The sequence below is a fragment of the Carlito syrichta genome, unplaced genomic scaffold (genome assembly GCF_000164805.1).
Source record: "Carlito syrichta isolate Samal-C Ts95f unplaced genomic scaffold, Tarsius_syrichta-2.0.1 Scaffold314028, whole genome shotgun sequence".
Lineage (NCBI taxonomy): Eukaryota > Metazoa > Chordata > Mammalia > Primates > Tarsiidae > Carlito > Carlito syrichta.
In genome coordinates this window covers 689,199-710,187 of record NW_007258124.1, presented here as the reverse complement: position 1 = coordinate 710,187, position 20,989 = coordinate 689,199, and the positions used below count along the sequence as shown (strand labels likewise).

General features: G+C 36.7%; 1 protein-coding gene across 1 annotated transcript in view; it reads right to left on the bottom strand.

Annotated features, from left to right (window-relative positions):
• MED13 (mediator complex subunit 13) overlaps positions 1 to 19,025 on the bottom strand; it is a 119,829-nt gene extending 100,804 nt beyond the window's left edge. The window contains exons 1-2 of the mRNA XM_021718947.1: positions 18,797 to 19,025; positions 10,344 to 10,512 (exon numbers count right to left, since the gene is read on the bottom strand). Coding sequence (XP_021574622.1) covers positions 10,344 to 10,420 — 77 coding nt within the window. The 5' untranslated portion in view covers positions 10,421 to 10,512; positions 18,797 to 19,025. The remainder of the gene's footprint in view (positions 1 to 10,343; positions 10,513 to 18,796) is intronic.
• Between the last annotated feature and the right edge of the window lie 1,964 nt (positions 19,026 to 20,989).

Below are 20,989 nucleotides of genomic sequence, written 5' to 3'. Positions count from 1 at the left end.
TGCCCAGGCGGGTCTCGAACCCGGGGGCTCAGGCAATCCACTCACCTCAGCCTCCCAAAGGTGCGGGATTACAGGCTGAGCCACCGAGCCCAGCTTATAGTACTTATTTTTAACTAATTTTAGAAATCAAGAGATAATGTAAAAGTCATATGTATGGCAGAAGATAAACATAAGTTTATGGATGAAATTTAAAGCACATTATTTCATCTACTGCCTCTTTAAAAACTTGATTAACTTCTTTAGTGAAGCACTAAATGTATTATTTTAATAATAAATATAAAAGCTCTTATGTAAGAAGCAACATCCAAAAGAACCTTATACAATGACAAAAAATGTTCTATCTCTGCACTGCCCCATACAACAGCCATTAGTCATATAAGTACCTGAAACGTGGCTTGTGAAACTGAGGAATTGAAATTTAAATTTTATTTAATCTCAATTAATTTAATTTAAATAGTCACATGTGGCTAGTGACTACCATATTGGACAGGACAGGTCTAAAACATCTACTCTCCATCCTGTGAACTTTTACTGCTTTATCCCACAAGACCAAAAATTTCTCTCTCGTGGACCAGGTTCTTTATTACTAATTAATTTCAAGACCCTAATTAGTCTAATATAAGAGTTTAGAACAACCTGGGCTCGGTGGCTCGGTGAGTGGATTGCCTGAGCCCCTGGGTTCGAGACCCGCCTGGGCAGCGAGACCTCATCTCTACAATAAATCAAAAAATCAGCCAGGTGTGGTAGTGCATGCCTGTAATTCCAGCTACTCGGAAGGTTGAGGCAGAAGGATTGCTTGAGCCCAGCAGGCGAGGCTGCAGTGGCTGGGAGCGGCCACTGCACTCCAGTCTGGGCAACAGAGTAAGACTCCAACTCAAAAAGAAAAAAAAAAAAAGGGAAGGAGAAGAAGATTAAAAGGGAAGAAACATTTTCTCCTTTGTTCAGATAAAACCAGTTGCATAGCACAAACTGTCTTCCTTGACAACTGTTATTCTTTTTCAAAATGCTTATACCACCAGTTTAACCAGAAGTTAGTTGGTTAGTAAACAAAAACAGTATATATAATGCTTCTGCTTCATAATGGTCTACTACCTTTAAAAAAGCATTAAGTTCTTCTTAAAGATAAGCAATTCCAACCAAGAATCTCCTACCTAGCCAAGCTAAGCTTCATCAGCAACAGAGAACTAAAATCCTCCCCAGACATTCAATTCTTAATACAGTATGCTGCCTCCAGACAAGCTTGAATCAGGAGACACTTAGGAAGGAGTTGGGGCACAGAAAAAAAAAATGGTCAAGAACACCACAAAAGTACAGGCAAACACAGGGGTAAGAACACTCACAAAAATGAAAATAAATATATAAACAAAAAAGTTAAAAAGAAACAAAGCAAACCCATAAGAGTACTATGACAAGGATAAACTCTCACATATCAGTAATCAACTTGAATGCCAATGGACTAAATGTGCCACTGAAGAGACATAGAGTGGCAAACTGGATTAAAAAAACAAGATCTGGCCTGGCTCCGTGGCTCAGCCTGTAATTCCAGCGCTTTGAGAAGCCGAGGTGAGTGAAGTGCCTGAACCCATGGGTTCGAGACCTGCCCGGGTAGCTTGGCAAGACCTCATCTCTACAATAAATCAAAAATTAGCTGGGCGTGGTAGTGCACGCCTGTAGTTCCAGCTACTTGGAAGGCTGAGGCGGAAGGATCGCCAGAGCCCAGCAGGTCAAAGCTGCGGTGGCTGGGAGCGTGCCACTGCACTCCAGTCTGGGCGACAGAGTGAGACTCCAACTAAAAAAAACAAAAAACAAGATCCATCAATCTGCTGCCTCCAGAAAATTCATCTCACTGCAAAAGACACACACAGATTCAAGATTGGAGGCTAGAAAACAAACTTTCAGGCAAATGGAAATCAGAAGAAAGCAGGAGTAGCTATTCTAATATCCAACAAAGTAGCCTTCAAGTCATCAAAAATTAAAAAGGACACAGGACACTATATAATGATAAAAGGTTCAATCCACCAGCAAGAAATATCCATCCTAAACATATATGAACCCAGCAGGAGTACCAGCTTTCATAAGACAAGTACTAAGCAAACTAAAAAAGGACACTGACTCTCCACAATCATAGTAGGATACCTAAATACACCACTAACAGCTTTAGATAGATTATCAAGGAGAAAAACTAACAAGGAGATCTAAAACCTCAACTCAATGCTTGATCAAATGGACATCTACAGAACACTTCACTCGACAACTACAGAGTATACTTTCTACTCATCAGCACATGGAACATACTCATAGATTGAACACATTCTCAGACATAAATAAAGCATGAGAAAATTTCAAAAGATAGAAATAATACCATGTATCTTCTTATATAACAGTGGAATAAAAATAAATATCACCACCAAGAAGACCCTCCAAAACACACAAAAACGTGGACTCTAAACAACATGCTCTTGAACAACTTCTGGACCAACACACAAATCAAAACAGAAATAAAAAAATTCCAGGGACAAATGAAAACAAAGACACACTTTATCAATCTTTGGGATGCCATGAAAACAGTGTTAAGATGAAACTTCATTACACTGAATGCACAAATCAAGAAAACAGAAAGATCACAAGTTGACAGCCTAGTGTCACACCTAAACGAGCAGGAAAGGCAAGATAAACTAAATCCTAACCTCAGCAGAAGAATTCAGATCACCAAGATAAAATCAGTTACAGGATATAGAAGACAAAAATATCACAGAAAGGATCCACTACACCGAAAGCTGATTCTTTGAAAGGATAAATAAGATTGACAGTCCCCTGGCCAGACTGACTACCACAAAGAGAGAGAAAGCCCAGATAAACACAATTAGATATGCAAAAGTAAAGTCACAACTGATGCTGAAGAAATTCAAAAGGCTATCAGAGATTACTATAAAAACCTGTATGCAAATAAACTAGAAAACCTAAAGGAAATGAAGCACTTTCTGACAACACACAACCACCCTAGGTTGAAACAAGAAGATACTGGAACTCTAAACAGAGCAATAACAACCCAGAAGATTGACTCAGTCATAAGAAATCTACCTACCAAAATACACACTGAACCCAATGGCTTTCCAGCTAAATTCTACAAGACATACAAGGAGTAGCTGATGCCAATCTTATTGAAAGTTTTCCAGGCAATCGAGAAAGATGGAATGCTCCTCAACTCACTTTATGTAGTCAACATCATACTGATACCCAAGCCTGATAAGACCAAACAAGGAAAAGAGAATTACAGACCAATTTCCTTGATGAATATAGATGCAAAAATCCTAAGCAACATTCTAGCAAATTAGGTCCAACAACACATTTCAAAGATCATCTGTCGTGACTAAGTGGGTATCATTCCTAGGATGCAGGGCTGGTTCAACATTCTCAAGACCATAAACATAATTCAGCATATCAACAGATGTAAAACCAAGAACGACATGATTATATCATTAGATGCAGAAAAAGCATTTAACAAAATCCAGCATCCCTTCTTGATAAAAACTCTTGAGTACCTAGGCATAGAAGGAACACTCCCCAAAACAGTAAGAGCCATCTATGATAAACCTACAACCAACATTTTTATCAATGGGCAGAAATTGAAAGCATCCCCCCCCACCCCCGGAGAATGGGAACTAGACAAGGATGCCCACTCTCATCCTTCCTGTTCAACATTGTATTGGAAGCCCGAGCTAGAGCAATCAGGCAAGAGAAAGAAATCAGGAGTATCCAAATAGAAAAAGAGGAAATCAAGCTATCCCTCTTTGTGGACAATATAACCCTGTGTATCTTGAAAACCCTAGGGAATCTGTCAAAAGCCTCTTAGCACTGATAATTGGCTTCAGTAGTTTCGGGGTACAAAATCAATGCACAAAAGACAGCTGCATTTCTATACACCGGCAACAAGCAGACAGAGTGCCAAATAAAAAGCATAGTCCCATTCCCGATAGCCACACACAAAAATTGAAATACTTTGGCATCCACCTAACCAGAGAAGTGAAAGACCTAACTACAAAACGCTGCTCAAAGAAATCAAGGATGACATAAACAAATGGAAAAACATTCCATGATCAGGGACTGGAAAAATCAATATAGTCAAGATGTCCTTCCTACCCCAAGGCAATCTACAGATGCAATACAATACCCATCAAATTACCAACATTATTTTTCTCAGACCTGAAAACGACAATACAGAAATTCATATGAAAACAAAAAAGCACAAATAGCCAAAACAATCCTCAGCAAAAGGAACAAAGCAGGAGGTATCACACTTCCAGACTTTAACTTTACTACAATGCTACAGTAACCAAAACAGCCTGGTACTGATACAAGAATAGACACATAGATCAATGGAACAGGACAGAGATTATAGAAGCAAAAACTCAATCTCTCAACCAACTCATCTTTGACAAAGTCACCAATAACAACCACTGTGAAAAGAAGACCATATTTAGCAAATGGTGCTGGGAAAACTGGCTGACCACATGAGGAAGGATGAAACGGGACCCCTACTTATCGCTATATACAAAAATCAACTCTAAATGGATCAAAAAAGGCCGGGCTCGGTGGCTCAGCCTGTAATCCCGCGTCTTGGGAGGCCAAGGTGAGTGAATTGCCTGAGCCCGCAGGTTCAAGACCCGCCTGGGCAACTTGGCAAGACCTCATCTCTACAATAAAAAATAAAAAAAATTAGCCAGGCATGGTAGCACGCGCCTGTAGTTCCAGCTACTTGGAAGGCAGAGGGGAAAGGATCACCTGAGCCCAGCAGGTAGAGGCTGCGGTGGCCGGGAGCGGCCACTGCACTCCAGTCTGGACAACTGAGTGAGACTCCAATTCAAAATAAATAAATAAATGGATCAAAAACATAAATGTAAAACCTCAAACTTTAAGAATCCTAGAGGAAAACGAAGGAAACACTCTAGAAGTAGACAACCAATTCCTGATCAAAGTGAATGCCATAAAAGGTAAGACAGACAAGCGAGACCTCATCAAACTGAAAAGCTTTCGCACAGCAAAAGGAATCATCAAGAGAGTGAGAAGACAATCCACAGAATGGGAAAAAATATTTGCTAATTATGTATCTGACAAACATCCAGGATCTACAAGGAACTCAAATGAGTTGAAAGGAAAAAGACAAACAATCCTATTAAAAAGTGGGCAAAGGACATGAATGGACACTTCAAAAGAAGATACATAAGCAGTGAACAGATACATGAAAAACTGCTCAGCCTCACTAATCATCACAGAAATGCAAATCAAAACCACAATGAGATGTCACCTAACTCAAGTAAGAATGGCCCTCATCAATAAATCAAAAAGCAACAGATGCTGGCAAAGGTGTAGAAAAAGGGAACACTTCTACACTGTTGATAGGAGTGCAAACTAGATCAATCTCTGTGGAAAGCAGTGTGATGATTCCTAAAAGAACTAAAAATTTATCTTCCACACGATCCAGCAATACCACTCCTAAGAATAAACCTGGAAGAACATAAATTGTTTTACCATAAAGACACCTGCACATGCATGTTTATAGCTTTACCATTCACAATAGCAAAAACATGGAACCAACTCCACAGCCCATCAAAAGTGGACCAGACAAAATGTGGGCTGGGCGTGGTGGCTCATGCCTGTAATCACAGCACTTTAGGAGGTGGAGGCAGGAGGATTGCCTGAGCCCACAGGTTCAAGACCAGCCTGGGCAACTTGGCGAGACGTCATCTCTACAATAAATTTAAAAATTAGCCAGGTGTGGTGGTGCATCCCTGTACTTCCAGCTACTCGGAAGGCTGAGGCGGAAGGATCACGGCTGAGGCGGAAGGATCAAGGCTGCGGTGGCCATGAGCGTGCCACTGTACTCCAGCCTGGGTGACAGTAAGACTCCGACTCAATTAAAAAAAAAAAAAAAAATTGGGCAACTCCCTCGGGTCCCTTCCCACTGTGGGAGCTTTTCTACCCTCTCAATAAATCCTGCTTTCACACATACACACAAAAGAAATGTGATATATATATACGATGGAGTACTACACAGCCATAATGAAGAATAAAATCATGGAATTCACAGCAAATTGGATGGAGTTGGAAACCGTCATACCTAATGATCTATCACAGAAAAAAAGAACTGAGTACTGAATGTTCTCACTCATAAGTGGGACCTGAATATTAATCACATTAGCACAAGGGAGGGACCAGCAGTCAATGGACACTGCTGGGAAGGTAGAGGGCATGTAGCATTACAAAGGGTACCTGTTCCTAAACCAGGGGAAGTGAGGGCCAGGTGGGGGTCCAAACTTCAGCTACACGCAATCTGCTGATGTAGCTAATCTTGACTTGTACCCTACATATCTACAATGAAATAAAATTCTTAAAAAGCATTAATTTACTATCAATCTTTACTTATTTCCTTCCCTATAACATTTCACTGAGTTCAATGGAAAAGGAGTCCCAAATCACAACTAAAAGACAGACTCTGCTGTTTGATTTTTCTTTTTTCTATTTTCTTTTCTAAAGAAATGGGAGAAGGTAAGAAAGTTCCTATAAAAAAGAGATTTGAGGACCAGTATTGATCTTTCCTGGATAAAGTCAGCTTTTGTACCACAACTCTGCTCCAAGAGTAACTTAAAAGAGCATACGCTATTTCTGGTAACACTTCACTAATAAAACACAATCTGAATTTAGCTCCCCTCCTAAATGGGTCAACCCACGGAAAATCACTAGTGCTCAATTACATGATTAAATAACAAGTAGAATCTGTTAGATTCATGAAAATCTCAATTAAAAGTTGAATTTTCAATTATCAACAGTCAATTAAGAGAGTTTTTCATAAAGAAAAACAAGGATACCTCCAGTACCTTGCATGGCTTATTTAACACATTCATTTACCTCTACTTCTTCATGGAACCCTCTCCATTTAGGCAGTAAGGGCAGGAGGAAGATGAAGAGAATGGCAGAAATGATAGTAACAGACAAGAGATGGTCATAATATTTGAGAAGCTAGCAAGCAAAGACAAAAATTGTAACTAACTTAGGCAAAGGCAAAGGAGAAGCAGCCAAGCTGTAAACTGATTCAAACTACAGAATCCCAGAAAGGCTCAGTAGTTGAAGGTACAGGTATATATCTGAAAGTAGCTATACAGGTGTAAGGAAAACAGAAGGAATGAAAGTTCAAATACAGGGACTCTTGGATTCACTCTACAATCTTACAGCCTCTTCACTTTCTTCCACATCAAAAAAAAACTTAGAGGTCCACTTTGAAATGGCTGAAACAGAGGAACTCAGAACGCACAGATATTTAGATATAGCTGAGATGATATATTTAAAAGAAACATTAAGTGAAAATCTAAACACTATAAGTGACTTCCCTACCAACTCCTTTCCCCAGTAGGTTCCCCAAACAATGGTAGCCAAGCTTATACCCTCCAGTCAGAATGTTGAAGACTACTCTGGGAAAACTGACTAAAGTAGGGAGCAGGGGATGCAGGGGGAGACATGCAGATAGTGACAGCTGGGTGACAGGCATTCAACAAAAATGGCCAAGTCTCCCAGACCATTCACCCTAGTAAATCTGCAACTTTATAAGCTGCTCACATACACAGAACTTCCAGTAGTCCCTTTAGTGCCCAGAAGTCTAAGAGATAATGATTACTAACCCTAGATTCTATACTCAGTCAAAACTATTGATCAACTATAAGGGTCAAAAAGAAGGTAATTCAGACATTGAGGATCTCAAAAGCATTACTTCACATGTACTCTGAGGAAACTACTGGTAGATAGATACCATGAAAGGAGAAATGAGATTTAGGAAATGGGGGATCCCACCCAGACAGAAAAGCAAAGGGAATTCCCAAGATAACTACTATGAAACATGACTACAGAATAACTAGTCCAAATTGGAAAAGAAGGGTTTCAACGGGGATATTAGTTACCAAGAGAGAGAGAAAAATAAAAAAACTAATAGATTACACAAAGTCCTTGATAGGTGGGAGGGGAGATTTATACTCCTGGTAACAGTCTAGAGATAAATTACCAATAGGCATATAGATCAGGAATCAGCAAACTTTTTCTGTAAAGAGTCAGAAAGTAAATATTTCAGGCTAGTATTTTTGGTTTTGCAGGCCATCTGTCTCTACCACAAGTATTCAGCTCTGGCTTAGTGTGAAAGTAGTCATAAAACAATCCATCAATGAATGAGCATGGTTGTGTCACAATAAAATTTTATTTACAAAAACAGGTGGCAGACTATATTTGCCTTGTGGGGGCAATAGTTTACCAACCTGACATAGATAACAAAGTGAAAAACAAAAAAAGAGATAAATAATTAACACCCAGGAAAACAAAAAGATGTATAAGATATAGAATGTATTCCTAATACACTATATGGCTCAGTTACAAATATTTATATAATCTTAACAGTATAAACAATAAGTAATGTTTTTAACAAAATTCATTAAGTATACTGGCAAGATAAGGAAAGGGAAAGGGGAAAGGGGAAGAGTGTGCATGAGTCCAATGTCCAAGTGTTAGGGGTGGGGGGATGCAAGATAGGTAAAGCCTCAATACAAAGTCAACAGAATGTCAAATCTGTGTTTTGGCTATCACAAAATAAAGTCAGTAGATTAATCCTAAATAATTGAGATAAGTAAAAGCTCAAGAATAAGCATGTTATTTGTTTCAAAAAACTTCAAGTAGGTAAAATAAAAGAAACAAGAATTAAAAGGGGTTGCCTCTGAGAAGAAAATCTATTAGTTGGGATTCAGAATTGAAACTTTCCATTTTAAATCTCAGTAATCTGCTTGACTTCTTAAAACCATATAAAGGTATATGGCAGATACTGCTAACTGCCTACCTAATATTCATTTCCACTTCTGTCTGTCTAATATCCATTCCCCCATTCTTCTTACTAACAAAAGCCTGATCTTGTTCAGAGTGGCTATATTTCCAAATAAAACATATTTGTTTCTCTTAATATGGCCAATAATATGTCAGCTAAGGTTTCCAGAAAATAATCTACTTTCTGACCTAGCTGTCATCCCTTCATACTTTCTCTCCTTTCTTCTTCCTGATTAAAATCCACAGTAAGGTCTGGAGGTACAACACTTACTGGGATCATGAGGAGAAAGCTAAAAGCTAAAGATAGCAGAACAGGAAATTCCGGGAAACCCTTGAGTCCTTGGTGACATTACTGAGCAGATACACCAGTACTAAATTGTTATCTCCAGACTACTTGCTGTTATCGAAAATCAATCTCTACATAAGCCAGGTAGTTAGGTTTTCTGTCATTTGCAACTGATTGTATTCCTAATTTGCAGAATTAGTTACTTTGTTAACAATAACAGCTTATGTTAATTTTCAGAGAAAAAAATGAAAGAATCTTTATTTCCCCAGGCTTAACTATTCATCCAGTCTAAAAAAACTGAAAAGGAAAGTCTGAGGGGAAAAAAATAAACCCTAGGTGCACATGAAAAAAAGATGTTCATATATGACAAAAAAGATGGGATCTCAAAAATGATCACAACCTCAACTAAATATTTTCTTCATGTCCTATCACATCTTTCAGGAAAAACTAGTAAATTCCCTTTAGCTTTCTCTTCCCCACAATCCATCTTACTTGCCACTGGTTCATCTCTCTTGAAACCTCACTAATTCAACAACTGCTCGCAACTTAATCTTCTGTCAGACTATGCCTTACATTATCTAAATCACAGAGAGCTCCAGTATCCTGAAGCTTTTAACTGCACAAGGAAAGGAGGTATCTATCTTAAGTCTTCTGTGCCTCAACCTGCAAATACTCAACTAAATTTGCTTAACTCTATGTTCAAGAAAATTATAAACTCTCCAAAGGTATGTATGTCTTAAACAGAAAAACACAAGTTTAAACTGCTTTAATTAAAGCAAATGAAGTGGGAATGAGAAGGGTTAACAATCCAAAACTTAACCATAGATCACTATCTTTAACAGTTGCTAACATTATTTAATTTTAACATTAGAGTACTGTGTATATATTTCATTAGTACTAAAAAATGATACTTCTATGCATAAGCCTCTGCTTTCACCCCACATTTTCTCTATCATTCCAAATAAAAATGTAGGCCTCTGTATTAAAATACAGGCTATTCCCATCAAAAGAAAATTCTTAAACTGTGTACAGGCTACAAAAAAGTGGTCAAAGAAAACTGAATACTTTTAGTGCTTTACCAAAGTTAACCTCCTGAATATGTCTGTACGATATTACCTTGCTTTTTTCCACATTCTTTTGTAAAGTCATAAAACCTAACAAACCTAGAGAAATATCAAGTAAGAATTTAAATAAGATAACTTACCTTTTATTTATAGGTTTTTCATCTTTTTCATAAGGCTTTACAAACCACTTGCCAATACGTACAAAGTTCCGGTTCATTAAACACCGTTCCAACAGATTGTGAACTGCTTTGAAAAGCAGAGTACGGCATTCATAGGAAAGTCCATTCTCCCACACTCCATCTTCCTCTTCTAAAAAGCAAAGGAAACAAAAAGTAAAGTACTGGCACTATATTCAGAACCAAGTAAAAAAAAGTTACAGTTTAAACTCTATTTTCATAAACTTTATTACACCCCACAATATTAAGCTACAATCACTTCAATATACCTCTAGACACTAAAAGATCAGGTTTCAAAGTTATTCCACGAGGAATAAAATGTCTCTGTGCCATGCATTCTATTAAATCACCTGAAAATTATTTTTTCGCCTTCTAAAAAGGCAATGATATCACGAACATACATACTTGGTTTCTCTATCAATGAAAAGGATACATGTTTGTATAACCTGGAAAATATTAAATACATTCTATACCTATGATGCCAATTTCTAAACTGGTTCACTTATTAGTTACTTTGTCCCTAATTCTTCCAGTCATTAAACCTGCCAAGAAAGTTAGCCAGTTAATAATTAAACTCAAAACATTTCACATCCATCAGCGTTCTAATCCACGACTCTACTATAAAACTAAATGATGAGTAAAAAGGAAGCTACTGGCACAAAGCCTAACAAGCAGTGCACTATCATCTACCTTAGGTATCATTTCAACCAAATGATTCCCATGATTACTATTCAGTATAGGATCTTCTACTTGGGGGAGAAATTTAAAAATTTAAAGACTTAAATTGTAAATGGCACTTTTGTTATATAAAGTTATAGCTATCCTCACTAATTACATAGCCTCAATTTTGCCAGCAAACTCATTAATCACCTCAAGTTAATTTACCCACAAAAATTAGTCATTTTGAGATAATTTTGATGTAGTTCAGAAAAAATTTTTCACTATTCATTTCATATCTATTACCAAACAGCCAGTAAATCCTGCTACAAAAATGATAAACACCACTTCAGCATTTTATAATTTTTAATATACTTTAAATTCCTTCATTCAGATAATTATTCTCCTATAACCTGTATATCTTTGTAAACATTTTATAAATAATATATCACCTCCATTCTATTTTTAAGCAAAAATAAATGACAAACCTCTTTCAACACTAAAAATGTATATACTATACCCACAGAAAAACAATAAACTATGAGTTTCTGAATAAAAGCAAAGGGGTATTAGAAGTCAATCAAAAAGGGCTTATATTCAGAACTTATACAACAAATGGGTAGAATAAACATTAACTAAAAAGCATAGACAGTGGACTTTAACTGCACTAGAAATTCTGTGCCACTACAAAGGTTAATGTTGATTTTATATTGTTTCCTAAATGACAGTCAAGTCTTTCAAAGCAACAGACTGTGGTTTTTCTTTAAAAAGTAAGCTTTTTTTAAAATGGAATAAACTTTAGAAAATGACAATACTTAAAAATTAGAAAACTGTTTAAATCATTACTATCAAGCATTATTACTAAGTAAGAAAACTTCACATTCTGTATTGGAGATATCTTTATCTACTTCCGTTTAAAACCAAAACGTCTATGAGTTTCACTCTATTAAAGAAAATATTAGGCTAGGAGAAAGAAGAAGTGGTACACAGTGATTTCACTTTATTTAAAGGTCTAGATCACTAGCATATTTGTGAATTGCTGACAGAAAAAAACGAATCTCAACAACTGATCTGCTGCTTTTGGCTTAATCAGGTCTCATTTCAAAATCAAATAACTATGTGAGACTTTTATTCAAGTCACGTGATTTATGATTACTAGAATACACATGTTCTTAATTCCAATAATTATGTTGGGAATATTTCCCAATTCTCCACTTCCCCATGCTCTATTTAGTATCCTTTAAATATAATACCTTTTTATCTTAAAAATCCCTACCTTTTAAGAAGTACAATGGTTGTAACATTTGTCCTATATAAGAAGCCATTACCAAAATTTTTTTTCTAACTACATGTAAGTTTTAAAGAAAAGATCCAAGACACAAAGTAACAATTTATACATAAAGTTGTACAGTTGCCATAAACTTCAAATAAATTTATAAAGTTAATCTAAACCTTAAGAATGAATCTGTCCTCTCAAAAATAATAAATAAAAATATTTGGAATAGTAAAAGCTATAATGCAATGATTTATAAATTTTCACATGACATTCTGAAAATTTTAGTTTTATTTTCAAAATATATTTCAGTTAATCTTGCAGTTAAGTGATTTAAGAATACTGAATGTAGTTTTAAAAAGTAATCAGCATTGTCAAGCATTTCTCTCTCATTACTCTAATACTTTTAAAGGAAGGGGATCTCATGCCCCCAAATGCCCATAATTCTCTTTAACACCAAGTGGGAGTTATGCAAAAACAAAGAAGTACAGACCACCTGTTGAGGTTTTTTTCCTAAAGCCAACAAATCTCTGAAGTATACTTTCACCTATATGACAAGTGACTAAGCAACCACTGCACTAACATAATTTCATTATCATTGCTGAGGAACTAAGTCCTAATATTAACACTCAATGAAGAGTGAAGGTTTTTGGTCTGGTTTGGTTTTGTGGAGATCAACTAAGAAACAAGAAGCCTACTGAGCCAGGCTTCTAATATCTTCGTGTTGTAATAACCATAATAAAGGTACTCTCTACATACTGTATTCAGAGATATGAAAAGTAAAATGGTACAACCAACTCACTCAAGATATAAGCACTTTTTATACCAGTTAAAACAAGTCCTTGAATCTCAACACTAGTATTACAATAGGAAAGGAAAGGAGAGGGAAACACATGGCAAATCTTTACCTAGCTCTTTTGAACTTAATCATAGCCTAAAAGTCTGCTTAACGCATTTAAATAAATCTTTTCCTCTTCCTGTATCCGTATGCCCAGAGAAAATAGTTTCAATTCTGCATCTGCTGCTACTGTTAGCATTAGGAGTTCTAATCATCACTGTTACTTGAAAATTTTTACAAAGTATTTATTTGAAGAAAGCACAAAAGTTCAAATGCTAAATTTGATTGCCATATTTTTTTCTGAGGATACAGATTACAACGTGCCAAAGTATGTGATAGGTTATCCAACTAATTCTCTATGAATGGGGAAAAACATTTTTAAAAAGTGATATGCACAGTACTCAACATTTTTCTCAAAACTGACATCTTTAAATATCTCCAGTGAACAGCTGGTAAAAAAAGGAAACTTCTCCTATATAATTTTGCTAAACTACTGAAATGCAACATTCAATATGCTATCAAAACGTAACATAGGCTAATAAATAATGACTAATTCAAAAATACCATGTATTTCCTAAAACAAAGAGAAATGCTTAAATGCCAGATCAGTGTTTGTCCTGAACAACAATTAATAACCCATTCATTAAACAGGTATTACTGAGATCCTTAAGTTAGCAGCATCATTATCCATGACAAAACCTGAAAAACTCTGATTTTAAGTTATCTTAGGTTTGAAAATTTTAAATATGCCCTTGGTCAAAAAGGATTGAATTACACAGAGGAAATACAGCAAATGAAGTTGTCACCCAGAGAACAAGTCACAGAAGAGTTGGGCCACAGTAAATTTCACAACAGAAGACAGAAATAAATAAACTGTCTTTAGACTACCTGGGGCACAAAACAATTTTTTAATTTGGCTGGCACTAGATTTCTATGCCTGGCTACTTATCAAACCTGTTAACAGCCATAATTTAAGTTTAAAGTCCACTATAATATCTTTCAATAAAAGCGCCCAAAAGCAAATTCGAACTATAGCCCACTTAGTTGGAGCAGTATTATGATTAAATTCTGGTATAATGAAAGTATGTAGACATGTTGCTAAAACCCAGTATATAGACTCTGGAGCCAGGAAAAAGAACACATATTTTTAGCCCTGACAGAATCTGTTTTTTCACTTCTCAAGGTATCAGTTTTCTCAAAGAGTCTCATCACGGTCTAACTTACTATGATTTTTTTTTTAGATGACAAACTTGGGAGATGAAGTAGTTTTTTGTTTATTTTTATTTTAAGGAAAAGAATAAAAGTCAATGATAACAATAAAATTGCAAAAAAGTTTAGGACACAGAATAAAAATATGTAGAAAACTTTTCTCCTTCAAGGACACACTAATGAAACAATCTTGCTCTAAAGCAAAGAGAACCAATCAGTCCTACCCACTATGAGACTTTTGACCAGAGGGACTTAGTTAAGATTTTCCACTTTTACACCTATCACCCAGTATCAACACAACCACTAAACAAAGTCTGCTTTAAATTTTTTTTTTTTTTTTTAAAAAGGCTGTAACCAGAAAGAAATTTTGTTTCCTAATTCTTTTTCTAACAAAACATATCAATATCAATTCAACTATCCATTCTCCTAGAGCAAAAAGTAAAAAACCATATATGTTTGACTTTTGGAATTCAAGAGATTTTTTGAGCAAATATCTTTCTGGAATGTTAAAGTTAGGCTAGTACTAGTTAGCACAAATCCTGATCCCAAAATCAACAGGCCTTTGCAAATTACTTTGCTAAACAGTATTTTAGCAAAATACAAAATGAGTAGCTGAGAGCTTAAAGTATGTATTAAACCAGATTTGGTTTCTGTAACTGATCTTCACCAGTTAGCAATAAAATGAGTTTACATTCTATTCTATTTCTATACATCAGCTAAACTTTTTAATTGCTAAGTGATATAAGACAGCAAGGCTGAAATTTAAAATGCCCTGTGGAACCTGACCAGACTCTTCAGAACCATCAAAATCATAAAAACCAAGGAAAGCCTAAGAAACTGTCAGTCTAGAGCAGCTTAAGGAGACATGACAACTAAACGTAATATGGTATCCTGGATGAGATCCTAGGACAGAAAAAAAAGGTATTAGGTAAAAATAAAGTAAATCCAAGTAAAGTATATACTTCAGTTAATAACAGAGTATCAACATTAATGCATTAATTATAAAACTGTTCCATTCTAATGTAAGATTTTAACAATAAAGGAAATTGAGTGAGGGTTACATATTAACTCTCCATATTAACTTTGCAACTTTTATGTAAATCTAGCACCATCCTACAATAAAAAGTTCATCCTTAAAAAATACACTGTGGATGACAAAAAAGGAGATAAGAGGGTTAAGCAAAGGCAATTCTGTATTTTTGTTATTGACTATTTCAGTAAAATAAGAAAAACTGAGAATTCCAATATTTGAAAAAAGAAAGGCCTCTCTCCTTTCCCTACCAAGAAAAAGGAGGGTAATATTATCACCATAATAAAAAACATCTCAGTAACAAGATGTGATAGATGCTGAACCAAACAGAAGGACACTGCCTGTGAAGAGCAGGCTCAAGCTAAATTAACCAGCTTTTTAGTTACCACCTGGGTCCTTCCGGTTCCCCTTTCCTCAGTGCTACACCTCCACTTGGAACTCAGGACTGCCTCCAGCAGCTGATGCCACCCCTACTGTCCAGCTGCTCTCTTCTCAGGGGAGCTTAAAAGAAGGAAATAGAGTGCCACAGATGGGAAGAAATGAAAAAGGGGTTAGCTAGAGAGACAGAGGCAGACTAATTACCCCAAAAGGGAGGCAGACGGTGTCCCTGGAGCAAAGAAAAGGGCACGACAAATATACTCCATCTGAAAAGATTGTATTATTCTTTAAGATATGTCTGATTTAAGTAACAACACTCTAAAGTAAATAACAGGTTTTAAAAAGCTGAAGCATTATATAAATACTACTGACTATGGAATCTAAAACAGTATAGGACAGACTCTCAAACAGTAAACATGATCACATACTATTTCTAATTATATTTCAATCATTTCCACTTTAATAAATTTGTAAAAGTTACTTATTATATTCAACATTATTCAGCAAAACCTGACAACAATTAAAACCTACTCTCCCCAAAATACTTATATTTACATTCAAGATCATTATCTGTTTTAAAATACAGATACCGCCATTTTTGAAAATTTTGCTAAAAACAAAAGTCAAACTAGAGAAGATATTTTAAAAATTAAGATATTTTAAAACCCATTCCAGTAGAAAAAACATATCTGACTGATAACATGAAACCTAGAGGGAAAAAAAAAAACCCCACATAGTGTTTTCACAATATAATAGTCTTTAATAGTCCTTTAACTTTCAAAGTATTATACCTACTATGGTAAAATCACATATTATATATATTACCTTTACTAATTCCACAAAATGTATATCATAGAATTTTTATGTTAAAAAGTCAGTTCAGGTGCTCTACCAACTTAAAGACCAAACCATTAAGTCAGCATTATAGTTGTATTAGCAATTACATTTTAACAACAAATATAGTTTATCGATAGCTTATAGATAGTTTACCAACGACATTAACAGTCTCCAAACATTTTGGTGAATTTTGGGGTCACTTAAAGTAACAATCAAATCAAGTGCTATATACAAGTCAATAAAACAAAAAGAAGACAAGTTTAGCTTTTGGAATGATGATCAGAAAGCATTATATTGCTAAAACCACTATATACACACACATCATATATGTACATATACATATACCCAAACACATCACTTTATTTAGAAGTATGTTGCCTACTTAGAACTAAAGACTAGACTATCCAGCAGGCATCTTACTAGGGAAACTATAAAAGCTGGAAAGCTTTATCATGAAAGAATTCTTAACACTCTTAAAAATAAGAACACTGAAGAGTGTGTTCATTAGAAGATAAAAAGCAATTATCCAAACAAAGTAAATCACACTTTGCTATACAAACGTTGGTCTTACTAAGTACTAGTTCAAGATACAGACTCCTGGATTACATTTCATCCCAAAATAAAATAGATCCCATAGGTCAAACAGACAATAGAAACTTCAGACTTCTCAATTTCAAATAAGAATTTTTTTTTTCTTTTTGAGCCGGGGACTCACTCTGTCACCCAAGCTGGAGTGCAGTGGTGCAATCACAGCCCACTGCAGCCTTAATCTCCTAGGCTCAAGCAATTCTTCCTCCACAGCCTCCCAAGGAGCTGGGACTATAGGCACACACCACCATGCCTAGCTAATTTCTTTGCTTTTTGTAGAGAGGAGGTCTCACAATGTTGCCCAGGCTGGTCTGGGAATTCCAGGCCTCATGCAACCCCTGCCTTGAACTCCCAAAGTGCTGGGATTACAGGCATGAGCCACTGTCCCCAGTCAACAAATAAGATTTTTTTTTTTTAAGTTATCGGGAAATTCTAAATTTACCTACCAAGAATCATTATCAAACTTGTTGAAGACTCTGGTACCTTGCTGCACACAGCTAAAGATTCAGTTAACACTGACTCTAACAGACTAAAGTAAACACAAGCTTCAGCAATTACATGAACAACTACAGTTTCTCTTTCCAAAGTAGCATTTGGTCCTAAAAGTCAAGAAGACCGGGAAGTAATCATACTGATTTGCTCACAATAAAATTATTTCTGGGTCAGACTTGGTGGCTCTGTCTATAATCCCAGCACTTTGGGAGGCTGAGGTAAGTAGACTGCCTGAGCCCGCGGGTTCAAGACCAGCCTGGACAACCTGGCGAGACCTCGTCTCTACAATAAATCTAAAGTTAGCCAGGCGTGGTAGCACATACCTGCAGTTCTGGCTATTTGGAAGGCTGAGACAGAAGGATATCCAGAGCCCAGCAGGTCTATGCTGGGGTGGCCATGAGCGTGCCACTGCACTCCAGCCGGGGCAGAGTGAGACCCCAACTCAAAAAAAAAAATTATTTCTGTGTAACCTTTTAAATTATGACCTATATTCTATAAAAGCTAAACACTGGCACTTGTATCATATCAATATAGTCTGATAGAACAGAATCTAGAAGAGTCACTTTCCAAAAATAACAAAATTAACATAAGCTTTCATATGCTAATAAAATAAGAAACACAAATAACAAGATAACTATATGCCTTTAAAAAAACCCCACAAGATAAGGTTACATCAATTCTAGGTACTTTTATAATCCTCTGCTTATTCATGCAAAAGACAGCAGTGGCAGAACTGACTCAAAGGTGAATTACATTTCACTTCAAAGCTATTATATGACTTTGTTAGGAACTTTATGCTCCCTGATGCCATTTTTCTTAGATTAATGCAACATGCTTTCCTTGGGCCCTAACCACCTGTGAAAAATTAAGAAGGAAGACGGGTGATGGAAGGAGAAAGTTATTCAAGGCTTAAAAAGTCAGCCATAACACACATGGAAAATTTAAGTAAAACAAAATAATCATGGTGAAATAAAACATGAAGTTCAGTTTTTATCTGGCTTCATACCTAACAGTGTTCCCTATACATATGCACAAAAACAAAAACTTAATCTGTAATACAAATGATATTTTGGGGCAAGTATACAATGTTGCTAGAAATGATAAGTTGCTTTCACCTGATAAGTCATGGTGAATAAGGTCAGCAAAATTCGGGTCTTCACCCCACCAAAATATCCACAATTCTCTTCTTCCAGGTCTTTGATCTCGCCGCCAAACACCAAGTACATCTGCCTTAAGGCAGCGACTAAAACTACTCAAAATGGGGTCTTCTTCTGTCACAGGAAACAGGATAGGGGCAGAAGTTGGGCCTTGCCATACATATCTTTTCCATTTTATTCCTGTCAAGTCAGCCTGAAGGAAAGAAAGTATAATTTTTTATTATCACACATTCATTCAAAGTATTCAATATAAAGTCCCTTGTTTCACTAACACATTACAATTCTTCAATATATGCTTAAGATACTGAAAGCAAATTAGGACACACACACAAAAAAAACCCTTTATAATTCTGATAATTAACAACGAAGAATTTAAGGAAAAGAACACAAAGTTAAAAATTAACCCCAGCCGGGCTTGGTGGCTCAGTCTGTAATACTGCGCTTTGGGAGGCTGAGGTGAGTGGACTGCCTGAGCCCGCGGGTTCGAGACCTGCCTGGGCAGCAAGACCTCATCTCTACAATAAATCAAAAATCAGCCGGGGGTGGTAGTGTGCGCCTATAGTTCCCAGTTACTTGGAAGGCTGAGGCAGAAGGATCGCCAGAGCCCAGCAGGTTGAGGCTGCGGTGGCCGGGAGCGGCCACTGCACTCCAGTCTGGGCGACAGAGTGAGACTCCAACTCCAAAAAAAAATTAACCCCATGTCACTGAATAGCAAGTCAATAATGTGTCCCAAGTAGAAATAAAATAAACTTAATGGTGTTAAACTTAGACATGTACTTTAACGCTGTACACTGAGTATACACTTTTTCTCTGTCCTAAATGCTACTTTTAACTGATCACATTTGTTCGCTGGTGTCAAACTTTTAATAGAAAATTAATGCTTAAAGACCCCATCCTGGAGCTTTATTCCATATTCACAGAAGTCATGGCTCTCGTGAAAGGACATCTAAACAATTACTGAAAACACACACACACACACACACACACACACACACACACACACACACACACCCCTTTAGGAAAAGTCAAAGAGCTGTTCACAAAGAACTGTCAGATTTTTGCCAGTCTATCTTCAAAGAAACTGATCCTAAAAGTACCAAAAATAGATTGAGCTGGAGAAGACAGAGAAATATAAAACCTAGTGTATGTTTTATTATATCTGAAGAGATGCTGATTAATGGACATTATAAAGAAAACAACATATTTTATAAGGAAATCTATTAAAGATCTCAATTTAGCATCACGAAAGAAATTTGACAAAAGAATTCAGTAATTTTTAAATCTGACTTACAGGAGCAAACCATAAGATGCCAAAAATGAAACTGCTGATACATTACAGGCAGTTTACACTTGCCAACTAGTTGTGCTCCGCCCACTTAATTCACTCACCTACCATACACTCTTTTAATATTTCTCACAGCACGGGGAAAAAAGAAAAAAAAAAATACAGTCACCCAAATTTAAAGTCAGTGGTGAAGCTAAGCTATTGTCCACTTCAGGACTAGATGTTTGCAACAGTTGGTACTTTTTTAAAGTCTTAGATAGCAGACCTGGGCCAACCTACACAATTGTCATCTCTATGTCCCTCTTCCCCAGACTTATCATCGCAATAAAACAAGGAGCAGCTTGCTCAAAATATTCTTTAAAACCTCCTCCGTTAGTCCCCTTTACTCTCACAAAAACAGTGCTCTAATAAAAGCAAGCCGGCTAGAAACTGTCCAAATGGCAAAGTGTTTTCAAAGTTTAAAAAGAAAACATATGAAATGGCACCCACTGGTTTCCACAGAAGGATCTGAAGTCACCCAAGGAAGAAACTAACCTGGTGTTAGCTTGACTCATACCCAAAAAAAAGTAAAAACGAAGAGCGGTTTTTAACGCGCAAGTTCTGGGGTCGCGTTTATCCCAGGGCGAGGCGTTAAAGGCAGTGGGAGTCGGGGCAATAATGGAAAGTGTGAGAAGGGATCCGCGGTCCGCCAGGAGAAGAGCAACAGTTAAGGAGGACACGGAGGGAGCGATCAGCGTCCTGCCAGCTGAGGAGCCCAAGTTGGAGACGAGACGACGGGGGGAGAGTCCGAAACGGGGCGAGGAAAGACGCCAGCACTCCGAAGACAGAGCCCGCGGCGGGAGGGCGAGCGCCGTCCCCCGGGGCCG